Raw genomic sequence first — 25,689 nt, 5'->3', positions numbered from 1 at the left:
ATCTAGTAGTGTTTGTGGGTTGCTTAAGTATTATTTGGCTGCTAGTAACATCAATGTGGGTTAATATTTAATACCTTAGTTATGACCTTGAATTTTAGGAACGTATTTAAGAACAATAGGCAATTAATAGGAGGTTTTATAAAGCTAATCAGGTAAATTAGTAGGCTACATAATGTAGCTGTTTAGTGGAGCTTTTCGCTCATAACTTGCAGGGTTTAGTTTAATTTCAAGGGCATTTTTTGTTGATACAGAGGTTTTTGGAAAGGGGTTCTTGCAGTGACAGACTAAAGTACTGGCCTGCAGTAAAGCACTAACAAAGAATAGCCTTCCACTGACTGGACTACTATTTGCACGACAGATTCAGTGATGCTGCTATCGGCTGGACGGGGGGAAAAAGAAAATTGGCAGCAACTACATCAAAATACTTGGCAAAGGTTGATTTAAGGAATTTAAGCCCTGACCCCTTTTCGTCAGGCACGAGCGCCGTTACGTCGGAGGAGCAGCGCGAGCCGGTATCGCAGCAGTTTATTAGACAGGAACCCCAACATATTAATTCGCTCGATAGATGATAATAATAACGCGAGAGTTTGCAAGTTGCCTCAAGACTGTAGTTGCAACTGTCAAAGGTGGAGTGGATACGCGCATGACCCAACACACATTACTGTAATACTGTACACGGCCGCCGAGATAATATCCGTATAAAAAACCGAAATAATCCCGAGGTAAGGAACCAAGGAGGGAACCAAAACCGACCGAGATTTGTCGTTTCTGTTTATTTTCCTTCGCTTCGTTTTCTTTTACTCTAACCAACTGTCTCGCAGCCGTCGAAATTACTGCACTAAACATATTTTTGTGCCTCCCTTTAGCTCCAGCCAGCGCAAGGATTTTTTTTTACTCCTCCTTCGTAATAAAGTCGCCATTTTGCTTCACTGCCTATATAAACCGTCCCGTATTCTAATATTTTTTCCTCAAGGAGTCGGGGACCTACCTATCTTTGGTGTCTTTTTTTTCCTCTGATATTTCTGGAGTGTTTAACGAGAAGACAGGGGTTGAAGAAGTGCCTCGTGGTATACATATTAATGCAGAAAAAAGGAGGAGGGGGCAAGGCTATTGGAAACTGGGAATAAGGTGAAAGTATCCAGGATTTTTTTTTGTCAATGTAGCCTACAGACGAATGTTTCATTTCTCTTCTCCAGCCCTGCTCTTTTTTTTCTTCCACCTCGTCGTCGTCTGCAGAGAGTGGGGGGACCGAACGACGGAGACGGCTGTCCGCTTCCTTTCACGGCCCCCCAACCCCAGTCTGACCGCTCGTTGACGCACAGCAGGTGTGATTGCCATGTAACATAACATTGGTGGAAAAAACGCCCACTTAGGTGCCTGTCTCCTGACCCCCCTCCTCCCCCCCTCACGTGGGTGACCCGGGGCCACCCTGCTCCTAAGCTCTGGGTGACTGCCCGACACTTCAGGTAGGTGTGGTCCAGAAAGAGGAATAAAAGTGTTAACAGCATTCTTTCTTTAAACCTATAAATAAATAACTGTGTAACCTTGTTGTGGTTGACATACACGGCGTGGCAGCGTGCCACGTGCGGAGCTAAAATACTTATTTGCAGGTTGGTTTGTCAGCAGATTGTATGAGATGTGTGTGGGTGTCACCAGGTTTTGTTGTGTCTAGCTAAATGTATGGTAATGTTGCACTGTCGATGTAGACTTATTCTTTTATGAAAACACCAGCTGCAATGTTATTTTTTAAATGAAGTGATTTGTAGACATGCCAGAGTTACAATAACAAGTGTAATACTAAAGAATATTACATGACTGCCCTGTGTGTTACAGAAATGCATGGTGTACAAAAGTTTTAAAACTTATTTAGGAATGAGAAGATTTTCAGATTTTACTATGTTTAGTTGGCTAAATGATAGTTTACAGTTATGGTCACACATTAAAACAGGTACAGAAAGGTTGCTCCTGTCAATGGCTGCAACATTTCTGCAAGTTGCAACATAGCATGCAGCCAGCCTTTTAAAGTCACATTTATCAGCTGAACTTTTACAAAAAGGTGATCCCAAAGAGCTTCACCAAAACAACAACAAAAAAGGATGACAGAATATAAAATGTTGCTGTTTTACATCTCGGGTCCTGTCTTGAGTTATATTCATATGTTTTGTGGAAAAAAGAGAAATAAAAAGTTCAACAAAAAAAAGAAGATAGTATTTTTTAAGACTTAAATGCCATAGCTATAACTCTATACAATGTGAGAAATCAAATAAGAATCTGTTCTTAAGACATAATCAATATCAGGGATAAGACCATTAAAAAACAACATGATAAGAGCTCAGTTTAGAATATTCAAACAAATTAGAAAACCTGTAACAACCCCAAACTGACTCTGAGCGTACTACATATACATTTTGATGGATGAGCTGTGGCGGCTTAGTGTACAGTGAATAGCATGGCGTGTGAATAGCATGGTGTGTAAACAGACACTGCGTGACCCCCACTGAGTGACCCTTCATGTGCTGTTGTAATTCATTAGCAGAGTGACAGGAATGTGTACTAAGAGAAAGTATGCTGGATCCCAATCAGTCCCACTTAGCATAATTAGCGATTGTCAGCCGTCATCCATTAGTTTGTCCCACGCTGGTAGGGAATGAGGGTTTAGCGACACACAGAGACCCAAACTGGCGTATAGTCTTACTGTGGTTGACGGTGACAAGAAATGTATTATGGATTGGTTAATCATGTAGCGTAATCTATCTAAGCTAAGAGACAACAAATCAAAATGAGCGCTCAGCTGCAGCAGAAAACTTGGCTGCTAACTATGTGACCTTATTGTCATAGTAAATACAGATGGAAGGGGTTCCCCTCTCTCTCTTTGACTCACCTTTAGTCTAATGGCCAGAGCATGGAGTTAGCGTGTAAGTGAGGATATTGATTTTGAAATGAAACATGGAAGGTCACACCCCTCATTACCTCCTCAGATGATGTGTGTGCCTCCACTCAGCTATAACCTTCAGTTCAGCAGCACCCAGCCAGAGGGAAGTGTGCTGTAGAACAAGGAACAGGACAGCATCATCACGAGCTATCGACACAGCGGACATCGCTAATAATGTGTTGACAAACAAGGGAACAGGATTAATGAGCAGCAGAAAGCATCCCAATGCTACCTCTAGCTATCTGTCTCTCCTGTGTTTTTATAAACCCCCCCGCCTTTCTCTGCTACCATTGCAGGCATGGAGAGCCCAAGTGGCCCCAGGCTCGGGAAGCTGTCCTCATCAGGGCTGCCAAGGGCCCGGACCCTCAAGCATGGACATCCCCAGGAGTCTGTCAGACCCACACCGAGCCCAGAAAACAATAACAAACATAGTGAGTGAACTGGAAACAGTCAGTGTGTGTGTGTGTGTGTGTGTGTGTGTGTGTGTGTTAAGACAGATGCAGCGTTTCTCTCTTGGTTTGTTGTCAGGCTGATTCCAGAGAAGATTGGCGATAAAGTGTAAAGAAGAGCTTTTGTGCATACATTATGACAAACCAAACAAATGGGATTAGAATTGTATTATTCGTAGATTTGACTCGACAATCCATTAAGTGTCTGTTAGCCGGTTGATTCTAAGCTAGCTGTTTTTCAAGGATTTGACCATTACATATAGTATGGCTGCATCTTCTTTTGAATGGGTTGCTCTTCATTGAGAATCAACCAAGCTTAAAAAACTCTCCCTCTGGAAATACAGTAAGGGCCTTAGAAACGACATTATTTTCTCCTTAAACTGCCTTACAGTGAGAAAAAAACAAACGAGCAAGTGGTGCCAAGTACTGACATGAGTGAAAGCCCCAACCATCTGGACAGCAATGGAAGATTTTTGGAAAGAAAGAGAGAGAGAGAGAGCCGGACTTGGGAATTATGTTTCAGTCCAATAACCAGCAGATCATCATGACTTTGTTAATGGAGTCAGACGGAGTTAGAAAAACTGGAGCCGAGCTAATTTGACCCAGTTGTTTCCGTTTCTAGAAAATACCCTCTCATGCCCAGACACACAGAGCTAGGCTAGGTGCTTCAGTTTGTTTTCTTTTTTTTCTTTTTTTTTTTTGGTTAATATTCAGCCCTGTGGACCGGATTTGCATTCCTGTGTGGGTTCATGCATGTGCCCGTGTGTGTGATAAGATCGTTTTAATGTTAATTCTCTCTCTCTTAAGTATTGTTCAGGCTAACTATGCTCTTCATCTCATTGTTTACGTGTGGCTATCTGATGTGATGTTCATGCTCTTAAAGTAATTATCGTAGCCAAGCTCAGTGTATTTGAATGACAGTTTTCTTTTTTTGCACCCTCTCTCACATGTTTTATAGATTTTCCTTCTGCACTTTATTACTCAACAAACGAGACGCGTTTATGAATCAATCAAGTTGGTAGTGAGCGTGGAGCTGATGGTTTTCAGACTGTATAACTGAGAGGAACAATCTTGGCTTCAATTCACCGATGAGCACCGCTGATGTGTAATATGTGTGCTGATCATTTGATCAGGCGATGGCTTGGTCCTGGACTTTATGGGGCTTTCTGTGGTAACGTGACACTTTCTGCTTGCCTGTTTCATTTTCAGTTCCCACAGTCGATCTCTTTATGATTCTCGTTATTAAAGTAGTGATTCTATCAGTGTTTTATAGACAGCTAATCTGTGCTAAGGAGGGACTTCTTGTCAAGTCAGCTGGAAGGTAAACTCTCAGCACAGTTTGATTGCACAAGAGAGGAATTGAAATGTGCTGTGCTGTAAGTTGAACAATCGTCTCGTTTGGCTGGAAGGTTGCTCTTCTTATCTGGAACATTACCAGGGGTTTCCCAAGCCTTAAGAGAGGCTTAGCTGGTCATGTTGCCAGTGGACTGAGTTTTATGTGATTATGGGTTTTGAAGATGCTCCGCAAACATCCAGCAACCCGAAGTGGAAACAAAAGACTTCTAGAAAAAAACAGGCACACACTCCTGAAACACTAGGAATGGATTAAGACACAAAGCGGGGCAAATTAGAATTTTACATTTTCAGTTGAGAGAGGCACTTCATAACAAAAACAGCCCCAGCCACGCCGTGAATGCTAAACTCAAGTATTGATTTTCTTTTGTTCCATCAGCAAACATCGACTCTACGTTATAATGTTTTACATTTTTTTCAGAACAACAACAAAAAAAACAACATCTCCTCAAATCTGGCCTCCTTACTGTAGATGATCCCGCTCATCAGTGACTGGTCTCACATTATATAGATGAGGAGGAATACGGCTAATCATAATGAGCCTGGTGCTAGCTTGTTTATCCCAGGAGGAGTTGTTAGCCTCGGTGTGAGGAAGCAAAGGCATTGATATGAAAAGCTCCCTGTGGAGTTTGTCAGTGCACACAGCGTGGTCTTTAAATAACCAGTTTCCATATCATCGTTCTAATTCCCACGGTCATTTCTTCTTTTTTAAGCTCAATGTCCATGGGTAGTTTTCACTCCTGCACCCTACTGATTTATTAATTCTGGGCTTTGATTGAAAAATGTCCTCGTTGTAAACTTTGAATGATGCAACAATGAAGAAATCGTGTCTGGCCGGCCCTTTTCTCTCTCTCTCTCTCTCTTTTTTTATTTTTTTTTTAACCAGTGGTTTCCTGAACTCCCTCCTTGCTTTTGGAAACAAAGAGCACAAATTGAGTTTGTCTGCTTTCCTCGAGCGGTGTGGTTCAGCTGTCACTTTGCCACACCAGACAACTTGCAGGAAAGGATGTGGTCCTTGAGGGTGCCTCGCTCTCTCTTTGTCTCTCCCTTGGTGTTCTTGTTCTCTCATTACATCTTATCAGAGCCTTGGTTTTGTTGTGTTCTTACTGTTTAACAACCAACAATAGCAGCATTTGGACCGAACTAATGCTGCTCTGGCCTTTGCTTGAGGCAAGGCTGAAATTAGGCCCAATTCAGCAAACATTAACACAAGCATTTATGAGTAGATAAGCAAAGATGTGTGTGTGTCTGTTAAGAGTGTGTGTGTGTGTGTGTGTGTGTGTGTATAGTCATCCTCCCTGATTGAGAATGTTGCAGTACTGATCACCAGGACAAAATCAGTGTATTGTGCACAGAGTGTGTAAGTGGAGATGTATGCTTCATGTTTATGGTGTGGGAAAGGCCTGCATGCATGTGTGACTGTAAAGTGTAGTAGTTTATGTTTGTGTATACATGTCTGTGTGTGTGTGTGTGTGTGTGTGTGTGTGTGTGTGTGTGTGCATCTCGGGTGACAGTCTCACTAATCTGACATGCAGGACCTTCATTTCAGACCTGCATACACCATCTGCTGACCCTGCATATTTCCCCTCAGCAGTAATCTCGTGCTCTTCCTCTCTTTCTATTGCTTTCTCACACTTTGCCTCTGTTTTTTGTCCCATTCTCCCCCCCCCCCAAAAAAAAGAAACCCAGTCGTTTCCATTCCATGCTCCCTCAAACTCCTCATCGCTTCCTTATTTTATTCAGTTTGAACAGCTGCAGTGAATAAAATGCCCTTCGCTCTCTTCCATTTCATCCCTCTGTTTTCAACCTCGTTCACCCCTCTAGCACCCTTTATCCTCTCCACCCATCCTCACTTTTCTCGCGTCATCCCTCTTTTTAGTGTGTACTTTTCTCCCGCTGATGATTTGACTCTCTCAAAATTGGTGACTTACCAAGGAATAAAATCGATAAAGAGCTATGGTAACAGATAGTGTTTGTTTTGGGATGAAATTGAATTCTGGAGCTTTCCTCGGCCTGACGCTGCATCTCGTTTTGAAGAGAGTCCTTTGTCATCTTTGTCACACCTTTATTTGGCAGCATGGGGGACGGCAGATGAGAAGGAGTACAGGGAAATGGGAGAGGAGAGAGATTGAGTTGGTGAGTCACAGTCCATAAGGAGGGCACCGCAAACAGTCTGGAGCAGGCATTGTCTGTCTGGCTCGCATATACTGTATGAGTTGTCGCATAAACACATGCCTTTTTTTTTTCACGGCTGTGAGTATATCCTCTGTGTGTAAACCACAACATGCCTCGGTGCAGGAAAGACAAATCCAACTGGTCTTGTTTGGTATTTTTCTAAACTTCGGTCCAGTCAGTCTCTCATTTCTAATGATCTCGTTTCCTTCATTCTCAGTTTACCTGTCAGCATCGTCCCCTCTGGGATGGACTGGTCACATATGTGGCCAGTCATCCGAAGCTGTCGTGATTGGACGTCCCCAAACACACGAGTGGCTGCGAGCCAAATGGGCATCAGGCGATAGAATTAGGTTTCCAATAATATGAAGCACGCAGCTGATGTGGACGGCTGTAAAATCAATGCAGGTCTGAAGAGGCTATCGAGGTACGGCGAGTCACCACATTATGTAGCAGGAACATCCACACTCAACCCTTGTCTGTGATTGGCTGTTTTGGGTTCAGTTTAGAGTTGTTAGTGAACTACCGCTGCTCGACGTGTCGTCGTTCAGATCACAGAGAGCAGTGAATGTTGTTTTTGTTTAGGACACCTAATCCTCTAGCATCAGGGCACTGATCAAAGCTGTGAGCTACAATGTCAGAAATCATAAAACCTTTTAATTTATTGAACTATGAATAAAGTTATGTTCTGTCCAATGTTTTAGTTGATTTTGTTCAACATGAAACGTTAGGAGTCCCTCCTGTGCCGCTCTAGTTCAGCATGCTGTGATGTTAATCTGCTAATATGTGGTCATAGCCATGGCTTCTGGTAGCTTCTATCAGGTTTTTTATTTGTCCTTAAAGAAATGCACTGCCATGGAGGACACCAGTGACATCATCCGTATATTTAGAAATTTACAACATACGTAAGTGCAAATGAGGCGTAAATGTCAGGTACTCCCGAAAGCAAACAAAACAGATTGACATTATTTTTCAATACACCAATCAACTAAATGTAAGCTGACGCGTTCATACCTGCACTCTCTTGTCCATTGTGTTTGGCCCCAAAGTTTAACCCATTGGGTCATTCGCCAATTTCAGGGAAGAAGCACTAGAAGAAGCTGGGTGCAAGCGGCTTCTGTTTCTGATTTTCAAGATGAAAACGTGAGTTAATCGTTTGGTTTTACCTCGCGACAACTTCAATCCAAGCTGTGTTGAACTGGAGTCCACTTCATAATCAAGAGTCATTTCATTTTGTCGTATATGAAGAATTTGATTTGACTTTTTTAATTATTTTTTTTATTTTACAAAAAAATGTTAATACAACTAAATGTATTTGTAGTTGTGTCAACAAGTGCATCTGTGGAGATTTGCATAGAAACAGTTTTTGCAGAAAGTGAAAGAAAGAGAGGGAGGGCAGAGAGAGAGGGAGAGAGAGAGAGAGAGAGAGAGAGCCAAAATAAAGAGTGTGAGATCCACATCCAAAGACAGTCTGATTTTTTTTTTTTTAGTTAGTCTGTTTCTGGGGAGCTTGATTGTTCAGGTTCTACTCCACCTCTTCTTCTTTTTACTCTCGGTCTGGAATCAAGCCTGGCTCGAGGGGTGGGCAGCATGGGGACATCTCCAAAGAGAGGTGAGCATATGATTGAAAGTTTGTGTATGCGTTAGTGAGTGAGAGAAGGAGTAGGGAGGAAAAGGCAGTGCAGAACGATAAACAACAGCTCGTAAAAAAAAAAGGAAGTAGTAGGTGTTGTGTGAGCAGACACTGAGCAGGGGAAGTGTGAGAGAGGGGAAAGTTGTGAAGTTGTAAAAAAAACTTTCAAGAGGAAAAGTCGAAACAAAGACTGCAGAAAGGTTACAGCTTACACTTAAAGCACATGGTTCCATCGTTAGTGTTTCCACTATGCAGCGTGTACAGCTGCATCAGTTCCTCCTGTTGTTGTCTGTTGAGATCGAGGAAGTAGTGATACCATGTCTTCTTTTCTGTGGCGTTGGGTCGCTGGTGAGCGGTGTTTGTGTTTGTTTGTGTGTGTCGTCTCTCTGAACTGCAGTATGTCTAAAACCCTACTGTGCAGACACAGACAAAGGCTCCTGTGTGAGTGTTTGTCAAGGAAAACAAACGACCGTTCTGTGCTCGCGCCTGCGTGCGTTTGTGGTAAAAAAAAGTGTGTGCATGTGTGTGCACCCTCGCACTCAGAGGGGAGGCAGTCGCAGGCGTAGCTAGGAGAAATCCGAGGTTATTTGAGATCATTAGGCAGCTGCCAGCACTCCTGGGTCCTGAATCCTCTTCTTCTTCTTTCCTCCTCTCCTCTGTCAGGATTAAGCAGTGTGGAGCAACAGTTGCAGGCAGCTGGGAGCGAGTCGTACTCTGACATAGTTGAACAGCTGTTTTATCCCCGTGGCCTGTTCTTGAGAATCAGGGGGGGTTTAGGTCGGACACAATGGGCCTGCTTTGTTTCATACCAAGACAATGGCTGCGATTGCTCCAGCGTATGAGCAGCAGTAGTTTTTCCGAGTACAAGCAAAGCAAAATAAAAAATACAGAACACATTTTGGATGTGCGTGCTTATTATTTTACCCTAGGAAAGGCTGCAAATCTAATGTCTTATATTTATTTCTCATATACATTTGCACATCTTTGGTTTGTGTGCAAACTTTTCCATTTGCATATTAGATTTTCTCTTTGCTCCTAATTGTTCTGCTCGCAGGAAAAGAGGCTTCTGATAGTGGTAACTAAGACAAGAGGATCTTATTCCCATAGCAACAAGAACAAATCTTTCCCAAGAGCTGAATTCATTAATTATGCCTTTCTTTTTTTTTCTTTTTTTTACGAGACCTTTATTTTCTCAGACAGGAATTAGAATGCATGCTCAATTTGCTCCTCAACACAAGAGCCGCACCGCCGACTGCATCACCTCTCCAGCTGCTACCCAGACAGCTAATAGAGAAACGCTGTGTTGCCTGGAGAATATTAATACACTCATATCTATGCACACACATCACACTGGTAATGGCTTTGTGTGCTCGTTCGTGTGTATTCAGTTTTGCGCTTTTTTTTTTTTTTCTGCCTGTGTTTACACCTTGTGTCACAAACTATTTCCAAACACAGCCAGCAGTTCTTTTTGCTACTTCTCCGCCAATCTCATTCGGCCTTGCCTTATTTTCCTTCGACCTTATTATAGCACATCGGAAGTAAAAGATTACATATAATCCTTCAGCCTATGTTTGTGTCAGTGCTTGAATGACAAACAAAAAAAGGAGACGAATGAGATGAAAAATAAAAGTGTTTTCTGTGTATGCTGGGAAATAAAACCAGAGGAAATGAACAAGGGAGCTCATACGAGGTTTGTCCTGGAGTGTGTTTTTCTACACCAGCATCACTGAGAAGGTTTTTGTGAGTCGGAAGGCTGTCCTTTTCCCAGAGTGACCTCTTTTTTTTTCTTTTTTTTTCTACGAGCAACCATGGCAGGAAGTCAGTTCATTTAATTGATGGAAAATCCTCCGACCATTAGTATAATCCTGGTAGGCTTGGAGCACCCTGATCCAGTTTGGAACCCAGCACAAATGGGCTGCAGTCGGCATGTAGTCACTGTTTGTTTGTCAATATATTTGCAGGAGGGAAAGTCGTGTGCACACATGAGTTTGTTTTCTTCAGCATGCTGAGGTACAACACTTTGAGAGGAGAGTTCATGCTAGGCCAGTGCTGCATTACAAGGACTGTCATCTCTATTTAAAGTAGTTTCACTTTGACATTTTCTAGATCTGATGTGACTGAATAAGCTCCAGCAGCACCCTCTCCTCCTGCTCGCCTTGTTTCTGCTGCTGCTATCCCGCCTTACCAGATCGATGAAGGGGCTGGAGAGCAAAAATGTAAAGATATATCACTATGGCCTCAGCTCCCACCTGCACCACTGTCATTCAGTTTTCTGCTTGGTCAGAGGAAGAAGTCACCCGCCTCTGCAATTCTCTCTCCCCTCAGCATCCTCTGCCCTCCTCTCCTCCCCTGCACCCCTTCCTCCCCCTTCCCTGCCTCCTCTTCTTCCACATGCATACACAGCTCTCCCCTTCTCTCTCTCTCTCTCTCTCTCTCAAGCAGTGTTGTGTAGAGGAAATAGAGTGCAGGGCTGATAGTGCAGAGGTCTAATTGTAGCAGAGAAGAGAGCAGTAATGAGGCAGTGCCGTCGCCCGTCTGCGGAAGTTCACATGGAGAGAGATGGAGGAAGGGAGTGTTGGCAGGGAAAGGGAGGGAAAGTGAGAAAGCTCGCAGTAGTTTGAGAAAAGAGGAAAGTGGCAGAACGGGAGATGTAAGGGAGCGGGCAATGAGAGAGAAGAGGAAGAGCGAGCGAGCTGAGGCAGCCGGTCTGCTGCATGCTGTGTCAGAGGTTCACACAGGCGCTAGCGATTTATAGCTGATCTGTTTGGCCCAACAGAAGGCCTAACCCACTCTCCACTCTTTCTTCCTCTTTCTCTTCCTTTTTCTCTCTCTCTCTCTCTCTTACTCCTATGACAATTCATGCTAACTCTAATACATTTTCTTATTTAAATCCACCACTATAACTTTATATTTATTGGCATGTCCAGATGTTCCATGTCTGAAAAGGTGCCTAAATGAAAAAAAAAAGTGATTTAAAAACAGTAATTTGTGTTTTTGTTTGCTTCTCATCTTTTAGATGGATAAAATTACGCCTTCTAATGAAAACGATTTAGTCCAAGACTGTGAAGCATTAGCACTGCTCAGGTTTTCTCTGTCCTTTTTCCCAGGTCCGGTTTGTGATGAGTCAGCAGAGGGGAAGAGGAAAGGTCGTCCTAAAGCAGAAGTGCAGGAACTGAAAAGCATCCCCGTGAGTATCTCTTTTTGAACCCGGTAGGCGTTAGAAGTGGGCTTCAATTTGTCCTGCACAGCGTAGGCAGCATCCCAGTGAACATGCACTATATATGGTACATCACAGCCATAATCCGTGCCTGCATTGAACTCTCTCTTCCCTCGCCCCTGAGCAGGCCCATATGATAGTACAATGGAAGGAAGAGTTTAAGCGCCGCTCCAGGGTTAAGTGTCCGTGTTCAGGCTGCTGGTTAGAGTTTCCCAGCATCTATGGCGTCAAGTACCACTATCAACGCTGCCAGGGGGTGAGTCACTCAGCTCTGTTTTTTCCTGCTATGAGGCTATTTAGACCTGATGCTTTAGACTTTCGAGGTTTAGATGTTGAAGAAAAATCTTGAGGGAAAGAGCAATGAAGTTACCTGTAAAGTCAGTCAGGATCCAGAGAATTTTGAAGCCCACACCCCAATTATGTGGTTATCTGTCTGCTGTTTCAGAAACACGTGATTAGTCAATTTCTGTTAACAGCTTCCCACAGTCATTTTATTTTGCGTAGGAGAAGAGCTGGTCTCTTAATCCCCTCTCCTCATGCCTCTTTTTAAACCAGGCCACTGTAGCTGAGAAGCTGAGTCACGCCTGTCCCTACTGTGAAGCAGTGTTTGCCACAAAGGTTCGCCTGCAGAAGCACAAGCTATGGAACCACCCAGACAGAGTTAGCATGGAGCCCAAGGACGAGCAGCAAAAGCTTCAAAAGACCCCCGTCAAGTTCAACACCAAGAAAAGGTGACTGGGATTTACGCTTCAGATTCCCTCCTACACCGACACGCACGATGGTGTTAGCGACATCCTCATGGTGACTGCTTTAAAATTCCCCCCCCCCCTCAATTTTTGCCTCCAGGCCCATAGAGAACAGTCCCCCCTCTCCGCTGTTCTTCAAAGTGAAAAAGACCCACGAGGTGTCCACGCCCTCTCAGAACGGGGAGCTCGCCCACCAGAGGAGCGAGAGGAAACAGCACAGCCATAATCAGCCTTCACAGCAGATTCACCAGTCCCAGCCGGTCCAGCTCCAGAGCCAGCGGTCGCACTCCCAAAGCACGTCGTCGGACGCGGGGGGCAGTGAGAGCGAGGGGGGCAGCCTTCCCCCTTCTCTTCCCGATGAAGACCCAGAGAGAATGAGACACAGTAAGATTACAGGAAATCATTTGTTCTGGAGCAAAACGCTGTTTGTGTTTGTTTGCGCTGTTTGAACCTGACCGTTCCCTGCTTTTGTGTTTTTCTCCTGGGCCAGGACGGAAGCAGAAAACACCGAAAAAATTCACAGGAGAGCAGCCGTCCATATCTGGAACATTTGGATTGAAAGGTAAATACACACAGTAAAACAAGTGAAGTCATTACCTGTGTCTCAGTAGTTGGTGAATAATTAAAGTAATCAAGAAGTTTTGTTGGTCTGATCAGACTTATCAGTGGACACAGGCTCTGTAAGATAAATCACTGTATAAAGTAACCATAGGAGGACCTGCTGTTTGCCCCACGGCTGGTAAATATAGATATTGGGATTGTCTATATAGCTTCACAGTGTTATATAATTTTTAATGTGAGTGACTTTGAATACTACCTACTGCTGCTGATCAATGAAACTGCTCTTTTAACGGCTAACATGGCAACTGTAGAGGTGTTTCATATCCGTCTAAGTGAATCAGTGACTCACACACCAACCACACATCTCTGAGGCGCAGGTTCTCCAGTCTCTCTCTCTTCCTGTCTCATTCATCTACTGAAAACGTTGAATGACTCATCAAGCACACACTGGGCTGTAAAATACTTTTCATCATTTGTCAACAGTTTCATCCACACTTCCCAGAACTCTCCGGATTCTTATTTTGTCTGTCTCCATCCACTCTCGTCTTTTCCTTTTTCAGAGTTTGTCTTGGTCAGCATCGTCCTCCATCCTTCTCTCTCTCTCTCTCTCTCTCTCTCTCTCCCTCTCTCTCTCTCTCTTTCTCTCTCTCTCTCTCTCTCTCTCTCTCTCTCTCTTTCTCTCTCTCTCTCTCTCTCTCTCGCTCTGTTTTTCTCTTTTCTCTTTCTCTTACTTAAACCAGGGTACTTTTAAAATGGACACTTCATTATTGACCATGAGGGTTTGTTTGTGAGTTAATGTGTCTGTGTTGTAGGTATGACTAAAGTGGAGGAGAAGCTGAAGGCGGGTCGTGTGAAGAGGTCAGAGGGGAGTGGGCTCAGCGAGGAGCCCCAGAGGAGAACGACTTCAAGTCATTCCTCAAAGAAAGACCTCGCCACAACCAGCTCTGGTAAACACAAATACCTGTCGTCTGTCTATATTTCTTTGAATTAAAGTTTTTAGGAATTGGTGTCATTCAGAATGTTAAACTGTGATACCAGTGCAAAGATAACGCTTACGTGTCGGTTATTTTCTGCAAATCCGAGTAGCAGTGTTGAAAACTTGACATCACTCACTTTCCCGTCCATTAAGACTTACAGTCTGAGGTTTTGTCTGACCAATACTTCAATAACAGGAAACTGCAACACATTAGTCACATTAAAGACTTTGGATTCATGAATATTTAGGAACGTAAGTGTCTTGAATTTTACAGACTGGCAGAGTAACTCGATGTCCACTTGTTTTTAAGGGGCTGTTCCTGACACCCAATGGCAGAAAACCATCTCAGACAGAGGGGAGGTCGTGTGTCCCACCTGCTCCATCGTCACCAGGAAAACAATCCAGGGCCTCAAGAAACACATGGAGATTTGTCAGAAGGTCAGTTGTCCGACTCAGCTGTCTATCAGCTGACGAGCAGACTTCTGTTACAGCTTGCTCAGAAAACCCTGACACTATATATTTGTCAGATGAGCAAACACATAAAAACCCTTCGTTAAAACCTGCTCTCCGTGTGGAGCGGCCTGCCCTCTGAAAGTCCAATATGAGGAGGAGAATCCGATGAGTTACACCATTTAGTTGACGAATTCAAAATCTGTTAGAAATCTGGATCCCGATCTGGACAACAGCCAGTGTGCCTGCATGAAGCCTAAAAACAAAACAAAAAACCATAAAGAGTATGACATCAACCAAATACAGTTTACATCATGAAAAACGTCTTAAAATCAAAGTCACGATCAAACTTCCTCTGTCCGAGTATGAAATAAAGCTCTCCTAACCCAGAGCTATCATTTTGATATTGGATAAAACTGTGACTCTAAAGTTATGACATAGTTCTCCATGCTGCACAGTCCAGGCAGTAACAATATTGATTATTAAACCGTAAAAAAAAAACACACCAGATATTATCTCAACTGTTTACTCATGTAATAGCTTTCACTCAACTGCTCTGATATAAAGCAGCTGAAATGAATGAAGGGGGTAGAGACTGTAAATGTCCGCGGTTTGTTTGCCTTGCACTCACTAGTCATAAACAAGACAACTCAAAAGAAGCTCATCCAACTTCATTTTAAAGAGCTTTCACCTGAGAACAAACGAGCGGGAGAGCCGCTGCTGCCTCCAGACGTTCAGAGAGACGTGCAGCCATTTCACCGCTCCTTTGGCCCAATGGACTGAGTGACTCCATTAAAGTGACAGTGTGCACTGTTAAGCAATGACAGAATCACCACTTTACCTCAGGGTCAGTTAACACAGAAACACCTCAGTCTCCGGATCAATACGGAGACAAGAAGAGAAATCTATACGAAACGGTACGCCGTGTGTCAAAGGAGCTTTTCTCCCTCTTAAAGTTGTTCAACATTTCCTTTGTCTTTTTTTTAGGTTGAGCAAAATTGTGCGATAAAAGACAAAGATATATTGGGTTACAGATGAAAAGTTGCTACACTGATGGAGCCAGTATAGATTATAACCAATAAGGTTGTGTTATTAGTCTGGATCCTTTCACAGAAATGTAATTTGATTCTCTGCAGCTTCAGGACGCTCTGAAGTGCCAGCAGTGCCACAAACAGTTCAGGTCAAAAGCCGGCCTCAACTACCACACCATGGCTGAACACAGCACCAAGGTACACACACACACACACACGCACACATGCACACGTTATTTCTGGTTCCCTTTGATTTATCTTTGACCTGCCCTGATCAGTCCCTCAGCTTTCAGAGTCCAGATGAAGGTGCTCCAGGGAGTGAGAGAGCTAGTGTTTCCCCCACTGTCACACTGACCCACTGACCAGAAGAGTTCACCAGTAGACATGACACCAAAGCACTACAAGCATTCAGGAAGTGGTTAGGCTTGTTTTTCTGACTCTATGTATGGAAATTCTCCAGCATACCATACTGCCTGTGTCAGCTCTCACTGCGTTAGCTGAGGCGTTGCTTCCATGTGTGCTGGCAGTCAGATAGGATCTGCACCTGTACCTGTTGTCAGCTTCTTTTTTCTCCAAACATGATCTCTTGGTTTATAAGCTATCATACATGTGAACTGGTGATTGGTTTCCTCGTCCCTGAAGTGCTCACATTATTGCTGTCTTTGCTCTGACAGCAGAGAGCTTCATTAAGATATTATCATGACACTCCTGCATTAGAGCAATTCTTTGAACTTGCTGAATAATTCATCACTGTCTGTTTCAGAAAGTATCATGAAAGATTAATGCACGCTCGTTCACCAGACGCTAGTCGCTTGTAGCATGCATGGTTGTGTTTCTTTGTAAGCACTCTTTCTAATGTTTTTTGTGTAGTGTGTGTGTGTGTGTGTGTGTGTGGGAGGCCTTCAGTATTTGTTTGTCAGTTTGATTGCGCTGATAGATGACTGTGCCGTCTGTGTTGGTCAAGTTAAACAGTTTGATGCCGGCATTTGTCTTTGGTCTGGACGTGTCGTGACCTGACCCTCTTTGGCATGAGTCCAGTCCAGCAGAGCAAACGATAGCACTACGGTCTATTGGATGTTTACTTGGATCTCTTCTAAACAGTTAATTGAATCATCTTTGACACCCTCAACACCTTGACCAAGTTCATTCTGTGATAGTGTGTTGGCATGTGGTTGTGCTGTAGCTGGTGGTTTAGAAAGGGCTTTTATCATCTTTAGGTCTGACCTATGTGATCACCATCTATCTACAAGAAACCCTTTTTTTTTTAAGATTTATTTTTGGGCTCTGAGGCTTTTTTGGAAAGGACAGTAGATAGTGCAGGATATCAGGGAGGGAGAGAGAGAGAGAGAGAGAGAGAGAGAGAGAGGGGAAAGGAGCCACAGGTCAAACTTGCACCCGGCTCGCCTGTTTGGAGGATTACAGACCTAATTGCTCGGCCGCTTGGCCCCAAAATACTTAAACTGTTAAAAATTAAAGAGTAGAAGAAGAGTTCTCAGACACCTGGGACCATCCTGCTTAACATAGAATATTCTATCAAAAAGAGCTAATGTATGTTCTTGTCATTTCCAACTTTCTCCCCGATGTTGGACTCTGTTCACTGTCCTCCTGCCCCTAACTAAAGGCACAAAAAGCCCAAAATAAACCTTTCTAAAGGTAGCTCCTGCTGTTTTTTTATTTTATTTTAAACTTTAAACACAGCCATATGTGTTATCAATGGCGTCACATGACAGAGTCCCAGTGCATTGTGGGAAAACACAGAGGGCTGACAGAAGGAGGGGGCTCACCCACTGAGTTTGACCTTGATGTTGCTGTTGCTTCTGTGATACTGCTGCTTATTCTCTCTTTGTTCTCCTGCGTTGCTCTTTGGCTCTCTCTGTCTCCCCCCCGGAGTGTAAAGCTATGGCTGAGCTGGTGTCTGTTCTGTTGCCTGCAGGCTCGAGCATGATTCACTTGAAGCTATGAAGTGCTCTGGCAGTACCTCCTCCTCACCCTTACAGAAGGCTTCAACGGCGTCTCAGTCATCTCAGTGGCTCCTCTGTGTGTTAACACATGAGAAAACACATGAGGTCCCCCGCCTCTGGGATTCCTCAGTATGCCCACACTCTCTCCAGTCCCCTGCACCTCTCGTTTCTCCTCTCCCTGGCAGCGCTGCCGTCTGTTGTTCTGGTCCAGGCTGGGGTTTGGCACCAGCCAATCCCGAGTGAAAACACGAGTTACAGTTTTCAGTAACATGACGTGAGCAACAGCCTCACCATGAAATCGTTTAATGAATCTGGCACAGTGTGAACAGCCGAGATGGAAAACACATTCTCCTTACAGGTTTTTCTTTTTTTTTTTTTCTTAAGTCAAGCTGGAGGGGAAGAGGTCTAGTGGAGGGACAAAGTAATGTGATGTTGTGTTTGTTACCCCTCAGCCCTCGGGGAGCGAAGGCCAGACGGGCGACAAACACGACGACAGAGAAAGGCTGCGTCGAGTACTCAAACAGATGGGACGAATCAAGTGTCCCAGTGAGGTATGCACTCCACCTTTCTTTCCTGTGTCCCCTTTCCTTCCTCATTTTTGTCGTCTCTTTTTGTTCTGCATTTATATTGCTTTTTTTTTTTAAATCTTTTCTATCAAATCTTCCTCTCCCTGTATTGCACTTTGGATTTTGTTTCTCTCTTATCCCAATGCTCCCTGTATTTGTGTCTGCCTCCTTTTCCCTTTCCCTTTCTCCTTTTTCCTTTATGCCTTGTTCTTGACATGTTGCCCAAAACCACATCAACACTCTGCTTCCCATTACTTACACAAGAGTGCAAAAGGCAGAGGGAGGAAAAGCTGCAATAAATAGACTCTCCACTGTGGCATGTCCCCACACTGAAAAATGAGCCGTTCCCTCCTGTTTTTTTTTTTTTTTTCTGTAACCGCAAAATATTGACCCAAAGCAGTAATATTGTTCCTTTGAACCTTTTTACTCAGTTCCATGCTTAATGCCTGTTTTCATTCATTCTTATTTTTGCCACTGAACGCACATATTCACACAAACATCATGTCTGTGCACAAACATACACGTACAGGGCTGCTCAGCACACTTCTCCAGTCTAATGGGCTTCCAGTACCACCAGAAACGCTGTGGAGGGGAGTTTTCTGACGACGAGAAGCCTGTCTTTCTGTGCCAGCACTGTGGAAAAAATTACCGCTCCAAAGCTGGCAGAGACTACCATGTGCGTACCGAACACTTGCCGGCTGTGACCACCACAGTGACAGCTACCAACAGCAAGGACAGCGTCCCCGACACCAACAACAACACCGGAAAAGAGAGGGTAGGAACATATTTTAAATAAGAACTTGACCTGTATCAAGTTTTCAGATTAAACTTTTTTTTTGTTTACCTGATTTGAATGTGATAAGTATCCAAAGTCTTCTTTACTTCTCGTCCAGGTAATCTCTGAGGACGCTCCAACAATAGGCAAAAAGGAGCCAAACCAGCCCGAGAAGCAGGATTGGCAGGAGAAAGCACCATCCGTCCAGTCTAAGGAGAAGGAAAGAGAAACCAGGGACTTGAACAGGGAAAAGGCAAAGGAGCACGAGCGGAAGAAAGACAAAGCAGCACAGAATGAGAGCCAGGGGGACGACTTTGAGCGGACCCCCAGCGGCAGAGTGAGGCGCCGGTCGGCTCAGGTGGCCGTGTTCCACCTCCAAGAGATAGCAGAGGACGAGCTGGCAAAAGACTGGGGCACCAAGCGCCGCATCAAAGATGACCTGGTGCCTGATAGCAAGAGGGTGAGGAGGATGACACATGGTGACGTGGACACGAACACAACAGACAGAAGCCATTCTCACATTATGCATTCCTGAACATTTCAGGCACACTGCTCCTGAAATCTGCTTTTCTCATCAGAAAGGAGGGGGCGATCTCAGGAGGCAAGACATGACATGACATTTTTAATATGTCAATGTTGTGTGTAGAAAATTTTAATAACCGAGCAGGAGGAACATTCTGGTTTGAAGAAAGAAAAAAAAAAGACATTTTCCTTACATGCACTGAGATTGCATATGTCGAGTGCATACGGTCTAAGGTCGTGAACATCAGCTCCCCATCCAGCTGCCTTCTCACAGTGGCTCAACTTGACTTCATGTAGAAAATGTATCAGAGGGCTGACCAGAAAAATCCTGATGTCTATCCTCTACTCAGGGCTCCCAACCCTCCCCTCACGGAACGTCTGCACCCCCCTCCACACACACACACACACACACACACACACACACACACACACACTGTGCGCATGCGCTGCCAAATCACATCTACTCCATTACAGAGCAGAGAGAGGACTTCAGCACATCACTTTCCAACTTTACTCAACTACATTACCTCATGTCTCTTTCAGTGGTATGAAAACACCCAACATTAGCATACTGACTGAAGGAAAACAAACATGGCAACAGAAACACAGCAACCGTGTCGTCACTTTCCAGAGCCTTCAACTCCCTCGGTTATCGTCATTGCAGAAAAGCTTTAGGAATTTTCACTCTGGTTTGTCCTGTAGCTAAACTCTTTCTCGCGCAGCCTTCTGCAGTTCGGTTTTTCTGTTAGCTGTTGTTTAGCAGTGGGAACGGCAACAAGTAACCATGGCACAAAGCAGTACAGTAGTCAAGTGAGCGGAGCTCGCTCTGCCATCCTCCGGGAGATGTGGAATACCTCCGTCAGTGAAGCCCTTTGAATGCAGTCTGCCACACGGCAGGGGTAGACGTTCCCATCAGGATCACACGGCAGTGATAGGTTGGAGTGGATACAGGATTACAGCAGCTAGAGATGACAGCTCTTTTTCACAGCTCATGATTGATTGATTGCTTTGAGTTTGTAAAGACTCCTTTTTTTAACACATTTAAGAAACAGTCTGTGCTGGATGAAATGACCAACTCTACCTTTAATGTGGAAAACAGACATCAGCACAAAAATATGAAAGTATACATGTAAAAAGATTGCCACTAGCTGGAACACTTCATGTAATAATGAGACTATATGTCCTCTTTCCTATAGTTAAACTACACCCGTCCTGGCCTCCCAAACTTCAGCCCAGAGCTCTTAGAGGCCTGGAAGAACCAAGTCAAGGAGAAGGGCTTCATCTGCTGCATCAATGTGGTAAGACTACTAGCAGGTGTCATTTGTCTGAATAGTTAGCACTCGATCAATTTTAATCATAAGGTTATGGATAAAACAAGAATACATATGGATTGAAATGAATAACTTCCTGTTTATTTCTCTTCTGTTTCAGAACTGTGAGGCTGTCTATTCCAGTGTGTCAGGACTAAAAGCACATCTCGCCAACTGCAGCCAGGTACAGCTGGCTTTTAAATGATTTTTTAAATCTTTTATTTTGTTATGGACAGTAATGTTTGAATTATTTCCAACCTTTAGATGTTAACAGATAACCACAGGCTGTAAGCTGGTGTGTAACAGGATTACGTTTCAACTATGTATAGCTATAGATAGTACTTTGTATGTTTACTGTTTCTTTGTGTGTGTGTGTGTGTGTGTGTGTGTGTGTGTGTGTGTGTGTGTGTGTGTGTGTGTGTGTGTGTGTGTGTGTGTGTGTGTGTGTGTGTGTGTGTGTGTGTGTGTGTGCGTGCGTGTGTGTTTGTGTGTGCGTGTGTCGCAGGGTGGGGGTGAACTTGGGAAGTACACTTGTCTTATTTGCCAGAAGGAGTTCAGCTCAGAGAGCGGAGTGAAGTATCACATCAGTAAAACACACTCACAGGTGGGTCCTTCTCAGTGTATGACTTTAACAACCTTCACAATAAACTTACATTCCACTGGCAGCTAAGAATTTCCTCTTCATAAAAACATTATTATTATTAGCTTCCATCTACTCAGCCCTCCAGATCTGTATGTGTCTATACTCAAAAGTAAGGGTTATCTCTTCTTATCAAAGAAGATACAGTTCTCCTTCAACTCTTGCTTCTTGTTTACACAGACTGAGAGGATCACTAACACTTTATTTTGTTGCCTCAGAACTGGTTTCGAGCAGCAGCCACTCAAGTCGTGTCCAGTAGTAGCAAGAGCAAAATGCCAGAGGACGACGGGATAAAAGCTGAAGTGAGGAACGGTGCCACCACCGGTAAGAAGAGGGGACGTAAGCCCAAAGAGCGCCCACCCGTTGAGGAGCCTCTCCAAACAAAAACTGAAGCAGCTTCTCCTACTCAAAACTCAGCCCCTGCCGTCAAACCGTCCTTGGGCCCAACACAGTCTCCCACCCTGATCCCTGACCCGACGGACAGTAATAATTCAGGCCAAAACAGACAGCCAATCCTCTCCACCCCCAGACGAAGCAAACCTAAGAGGCTGTGGTTTTCAGAGTAGCTCTGCTTTTGCCGACCTAGGAGCCAGAGAGGATGCTTACTGTAAATGTTATGCCAGGAAACTCAAAGACTTTGTCCAACTCTACAAGGACTTGGCACAGAGAAGAAGAGAAGTCAAATCCACCATAAGGAAGTGAGACATTTAGAAAGGACTTCAAATCCTAGTTTTAAACCCCAGAGTCAATGTGTCTACTGTTACATAAATAATACTTATTTAACAGTGTTCATTTCTCCATTCCACTTATTTCTCCTCTATAAGGCACACGTTTCAGTTGATGCACTCACAGCAGGGGTGTCAGTAGTAATCAAAGATCTAATCCTTCCTGCTTCATGGACAGCATTTTCGAAACTGAGGTAACATAGTATTTCAAACAAATACAGAGAAGTTCATGTCGTGTTTGAGAGGTTTTAAAAAGGATATTCTATTAGCATGGTGAAGTCATTTAATGATAGCTAGAGTTTTCACCTTTTTTTTACAGATATACTGTACTGTGTACATAAACAATATCTATCTCTATATATCTATATACTCAAAACAATGATATCTGTTATTTACAAGCCTGACACATCCAATTGGAACATGATCAATCCAAATGTTTGCAGTGTGTGCTGTAGTGCAGTTTTGTTTTGATTTCTTTCTTCCTGGTTGAACTTTTTTTTTTTTTTTTTCACCTTTCATGTTTCCAGTCAGCAAACGTCATAAAAGCTCAAATGTTGGTCAGTTGGTCAGGTCAAATTTCTCTTTGCTATTCTTCTGCTCCTCCATAGAGATCTCTCCAGTGACATTAGTTTTGTTCGATTGACATCACATCATGATAAGAGTATGTGCTTCGACAGCCGCAATTGTTCGCTAATTTTTGCAGATTTTTTTTTTTTTTTTGTTACACTGAAGTTGACAGGCAGAATTTACCGAGGGATCCTTTGAGATTTCCATGTATAAAATATGAGTCACAAGGATCCGTAATATGGCACTGTTTAATTGATTTTAAACACAAAAAAAAACTTGAAGCATTCTGTCTCAAATCAGTCCGCTGAAGTGAAATGTTGGACAGATGGATGAATTTTGCGCGAACCTTGTTGCACCATTGCAGCACAATCAAAATGATGCGACACTATTTTAAAGAAGGCCATGTTTTGGCTACGGCTTTAGCTTGAATCAAAGAGCTGAGGAGAGAATATCTTTTATAGAGAAATCGTCAAAAAAAAGAATCTTTTATGAAATAGACAAAAAAATGCAAATGGAGATGAACTTATATTGATGTATATGAATTAGCTCCTGGATGCTCAAAGCTATTACCTTGCACTTTAACCCTTCTTACTCCCCTCTTGTATTTTTTGCACTCCAGGGGTATTCATCCTAATCTAGTGACTGTCAGGCTACAGAAACGTGAAGATATTTAGCTCTGATGACACATTTTCACTATAGGAAAAACTCAATTTGTCTTTACATGAGTGTGAGCAGCATGCTAAACTTTTTCTTTTTAGATACTATCTCTAATCCAACATGATGGAATGATCATGACTCAGCATTAAGCCATAACTGGTCTTTTTGAAACATTATTTAAAAACATTCAAATCTAAAACTTGTGCAATCAGAATATTATCACTTGAACATTTTGAAAGTAGATACTTGAATCCACAGTTATATTAAAAATTAGAGCAAATGAAAACTAAATATTCAGTTATATTTGCAGCCTATGTCACCAATTCTAATGACTTTGCCTGCATAAAAAAATCTATTTTATATTATCTTAAGTGTATTTACCTAGATAGCAATCTGATAGCTTTGGATGAAGTTGTAATGTACAGTATGAGGAGTCTGGTGCGTTTATAAGGGTACTTTCCTTGCCACTCTACCTTAAGGACCTGATACTAAATCATCCTGCCGTCTGCTCTTCACTGAAAAGGAATCTGAATTTTGCACCAAAAATAGTCAAATGTCATCATGCAGATGAAGCACTGATGTCGGCAGAACATGTTCAAGAAACATTGATCTTGAAATGTTTGTGTCCCAGGTGGTGTTGTCCTTGCGCCCTGACCTTTTATATTATAAAGCAAAGATCTGAGCTGAATCCCTCCATCATTAATCAACTGATGGAGTTTACTCGGCTGGGGATGATTATGCATGAGTCTGTCCCCGTTAGCGGGACGGACCTTTTATCTTCTATCCAGGTTAAACTGATGGAGGGGATAAGTTAGACAAGTACTGATTGGTCCTCGGATCTTTTTCCGATATAACCAAGCGATACGAGTTGTCCAGACTTTGTGTGTGAGTGTGTGTGTGTAGGAGTGTGTGTGTATAAAACGGTTAGCACCTTTATAATGACTGGACGTCGGAAATGTTAACACTTTTTTTGCTGAGTGTTATGCTGTTGCTGTGGCACAGAATCAGTTCATCAGCTGCTTGTAACTCGTTTCATTGATAACGTCACATTGACTGTGTTTACCTGACAAGCTTCGGTGTTGCAATATGATAGTTGAGCACTGCTTTTAACAGTGGGTATTTTATATTTTATCACACCCTTTACAATCGGTCTTCCTATGATGTGGAACACATATCTACCCTACCGCAGTGTGAGCGAACTGCATCATATTTAGAGAGTACAGCAATACACCATTTTAGCTGGTTTTGTTTGCTTGCTGATATTTTGATATTAATGTCTTCTCACTATTGTATGGCTTTTTTTTTCAATTCCCCTACTTTTATTTGTTTGCTTTAAAAATGTTTTTACATGTTATTAAATCTGAAAAAAAGGTTGAAGAAATGTCGACTACAAAGAACATAGTAGGCCGACATGTCTACACACACATTTGTTTAATCCATTTTGACAATGCACATAAACTGAGCTTTTTCAGTACACAATGACGAACACATTGAGAGAGTCCTTTCTTATGACATATTCAGTATGGGACAACAAGGCATATGTATGTGTGTTTGTTTCTGTATTTAGTGCACTTACTATACCATGAAATAGGCTTGAAATAGGAGTGTCGTTGGAGCTTTCTAGTTACCCTGACTGTGTGTGGTGTGACTTTTGTACCTGGGGAAACAGCAGGCTCAAGTGTCTTCCCTTTGTCAGCAATGTTCATTCTAACATCAAGGTTAATCCTTAGAAATCCCCTTAGACAGCCTGATAACTTTATCCTTTTTATTTGGACAACAGCTGTTTGTTTTGTATGCTACCTTCTTCAACACGGTATCTGCTCTCTTGTAGGGGGCCGTTGTGATGAAACTGTTAAGAGTTTAATGAGGTGATGTTGTAGCTCATAACTGGTTATGATATATAGGTAACAGGTGAAATGAGACTAATGATGTATTAAAGACTTCCATATCTGAAATTAAGATGTATAGAAGCTAACGTAGGAGGCAGTAATGTCTCCTTTGAGTCTGAACTGTTACAATTTTTCTCCCAAACTTGTTGTATTACCTGTGCGTAAGTATCCCTCAACTAATTAATAAAGGTTTGTTGACTACATTTTGCCAGCTGGGTTCATTATCAGATTAATTTTTTTATTGTCTTAGGCTATTCTTTCGATTACCCTCACTGTAATAGCAAAAATGTAATAGAACCTTCCCTGTGCACACATAGTGACTTGTCAATCGTACGTTTTCCTAATGAGATTAAAAGTAGTTATTTTTGCCTAAATTAAATATAGTTTTAATCACTAAATTAAATATATATATTAATGCCTATGAAACTATTTCTAGGAGCATGTTTAGTTGATGCTGGCTTCTTCACAAACCTACATAAGGACATGCAATATTCCCACTATAGCATGACAAAATGTGAAATAATTGAATAACGAAAAATAGTATTTCTGTGACAATA

The 25,689-nt window shown here is 42.9% G+C and overlaps 1 protein-coding gene across 1 annotated transcript; it reads left to right on the top strand.

Moving 5' to 3' along the window:
• The first annotated feature begins 242 nt into the window (after positions 1-242).
• On the top strand, positions 243-25,335 carry znf512b (zinc finger protein 512B). Its single transcript, XM_079358981.1, has 18 exons — positions 243-722; positions 1,197-1,466; positions 3,229-3,363; positions 11,647-11,726; positions 11,884-12,012; positions 12,312-12,487; positions 12,603-12,886; positions 12,993-13,064; positions 13,876-14,010; positions 14,350-14,477; positions 15,626-15,718; positions 17,934-18,032; positions 18,577-18,822; positions 18,941-19,282; positions 20,541-20,642; positions 20,776-20,838; positions 21,160-21,258; positions 21,513-25,335. Exons 3-18 carry the CDS (start codon positions 3,231-3,233, stop codon positions 21,858-21,860), a joined length of 2,529 nt encoding a protein of 842 aa, XP_079215107.1. The 5' UTR covers positions 243-722; positions 1,197-1,466; positions 3,229-3,230; the 3' UTR covers positions 21,861-25,335.
• Positions 25,336-25,689: the final 354 nt, after the last annotated feature.

This window comes from Symphodus melops (assembly GCF_947650265.1).
Source record: "Symphodus melops genome assembly, chromosome: 13".
Classification (NCBI taxonomy): Eukaryota; Metazoa; Chordata; class Actinopteri; order Labriformes; family Labridae; genus Symphodus; species Symphodus melops.
This window is presented reverse-complemented; position numbering and strand designations above follow the sequence as displayed.

Excerpts from the sequence above, each read along its gene's own strand:
- znf512b (XM_079358981.1), top strand. The coding sequence starts at position 3,231 with ATGGAGAGCCCAAGTGGCCCCAGGCTCGGGAAGCTGTCCTCATCAGGG. Across the intron at positions 3,364-11,646 it reads AGAAAACAATAACAAACATA|GTCCGGTTTGTGATGAGTCA; the intron begins GTGAGTGAACTG and ends CCTTTTTCCCAG. Across the intron at positions 14,011-14,349 it reads CCTCGCCACAACCAGCTCTG|GGGCTGTTCCTGACACCCAA; the intron begins GTAAACACAAAT and ends CTTGTTTTTAAG.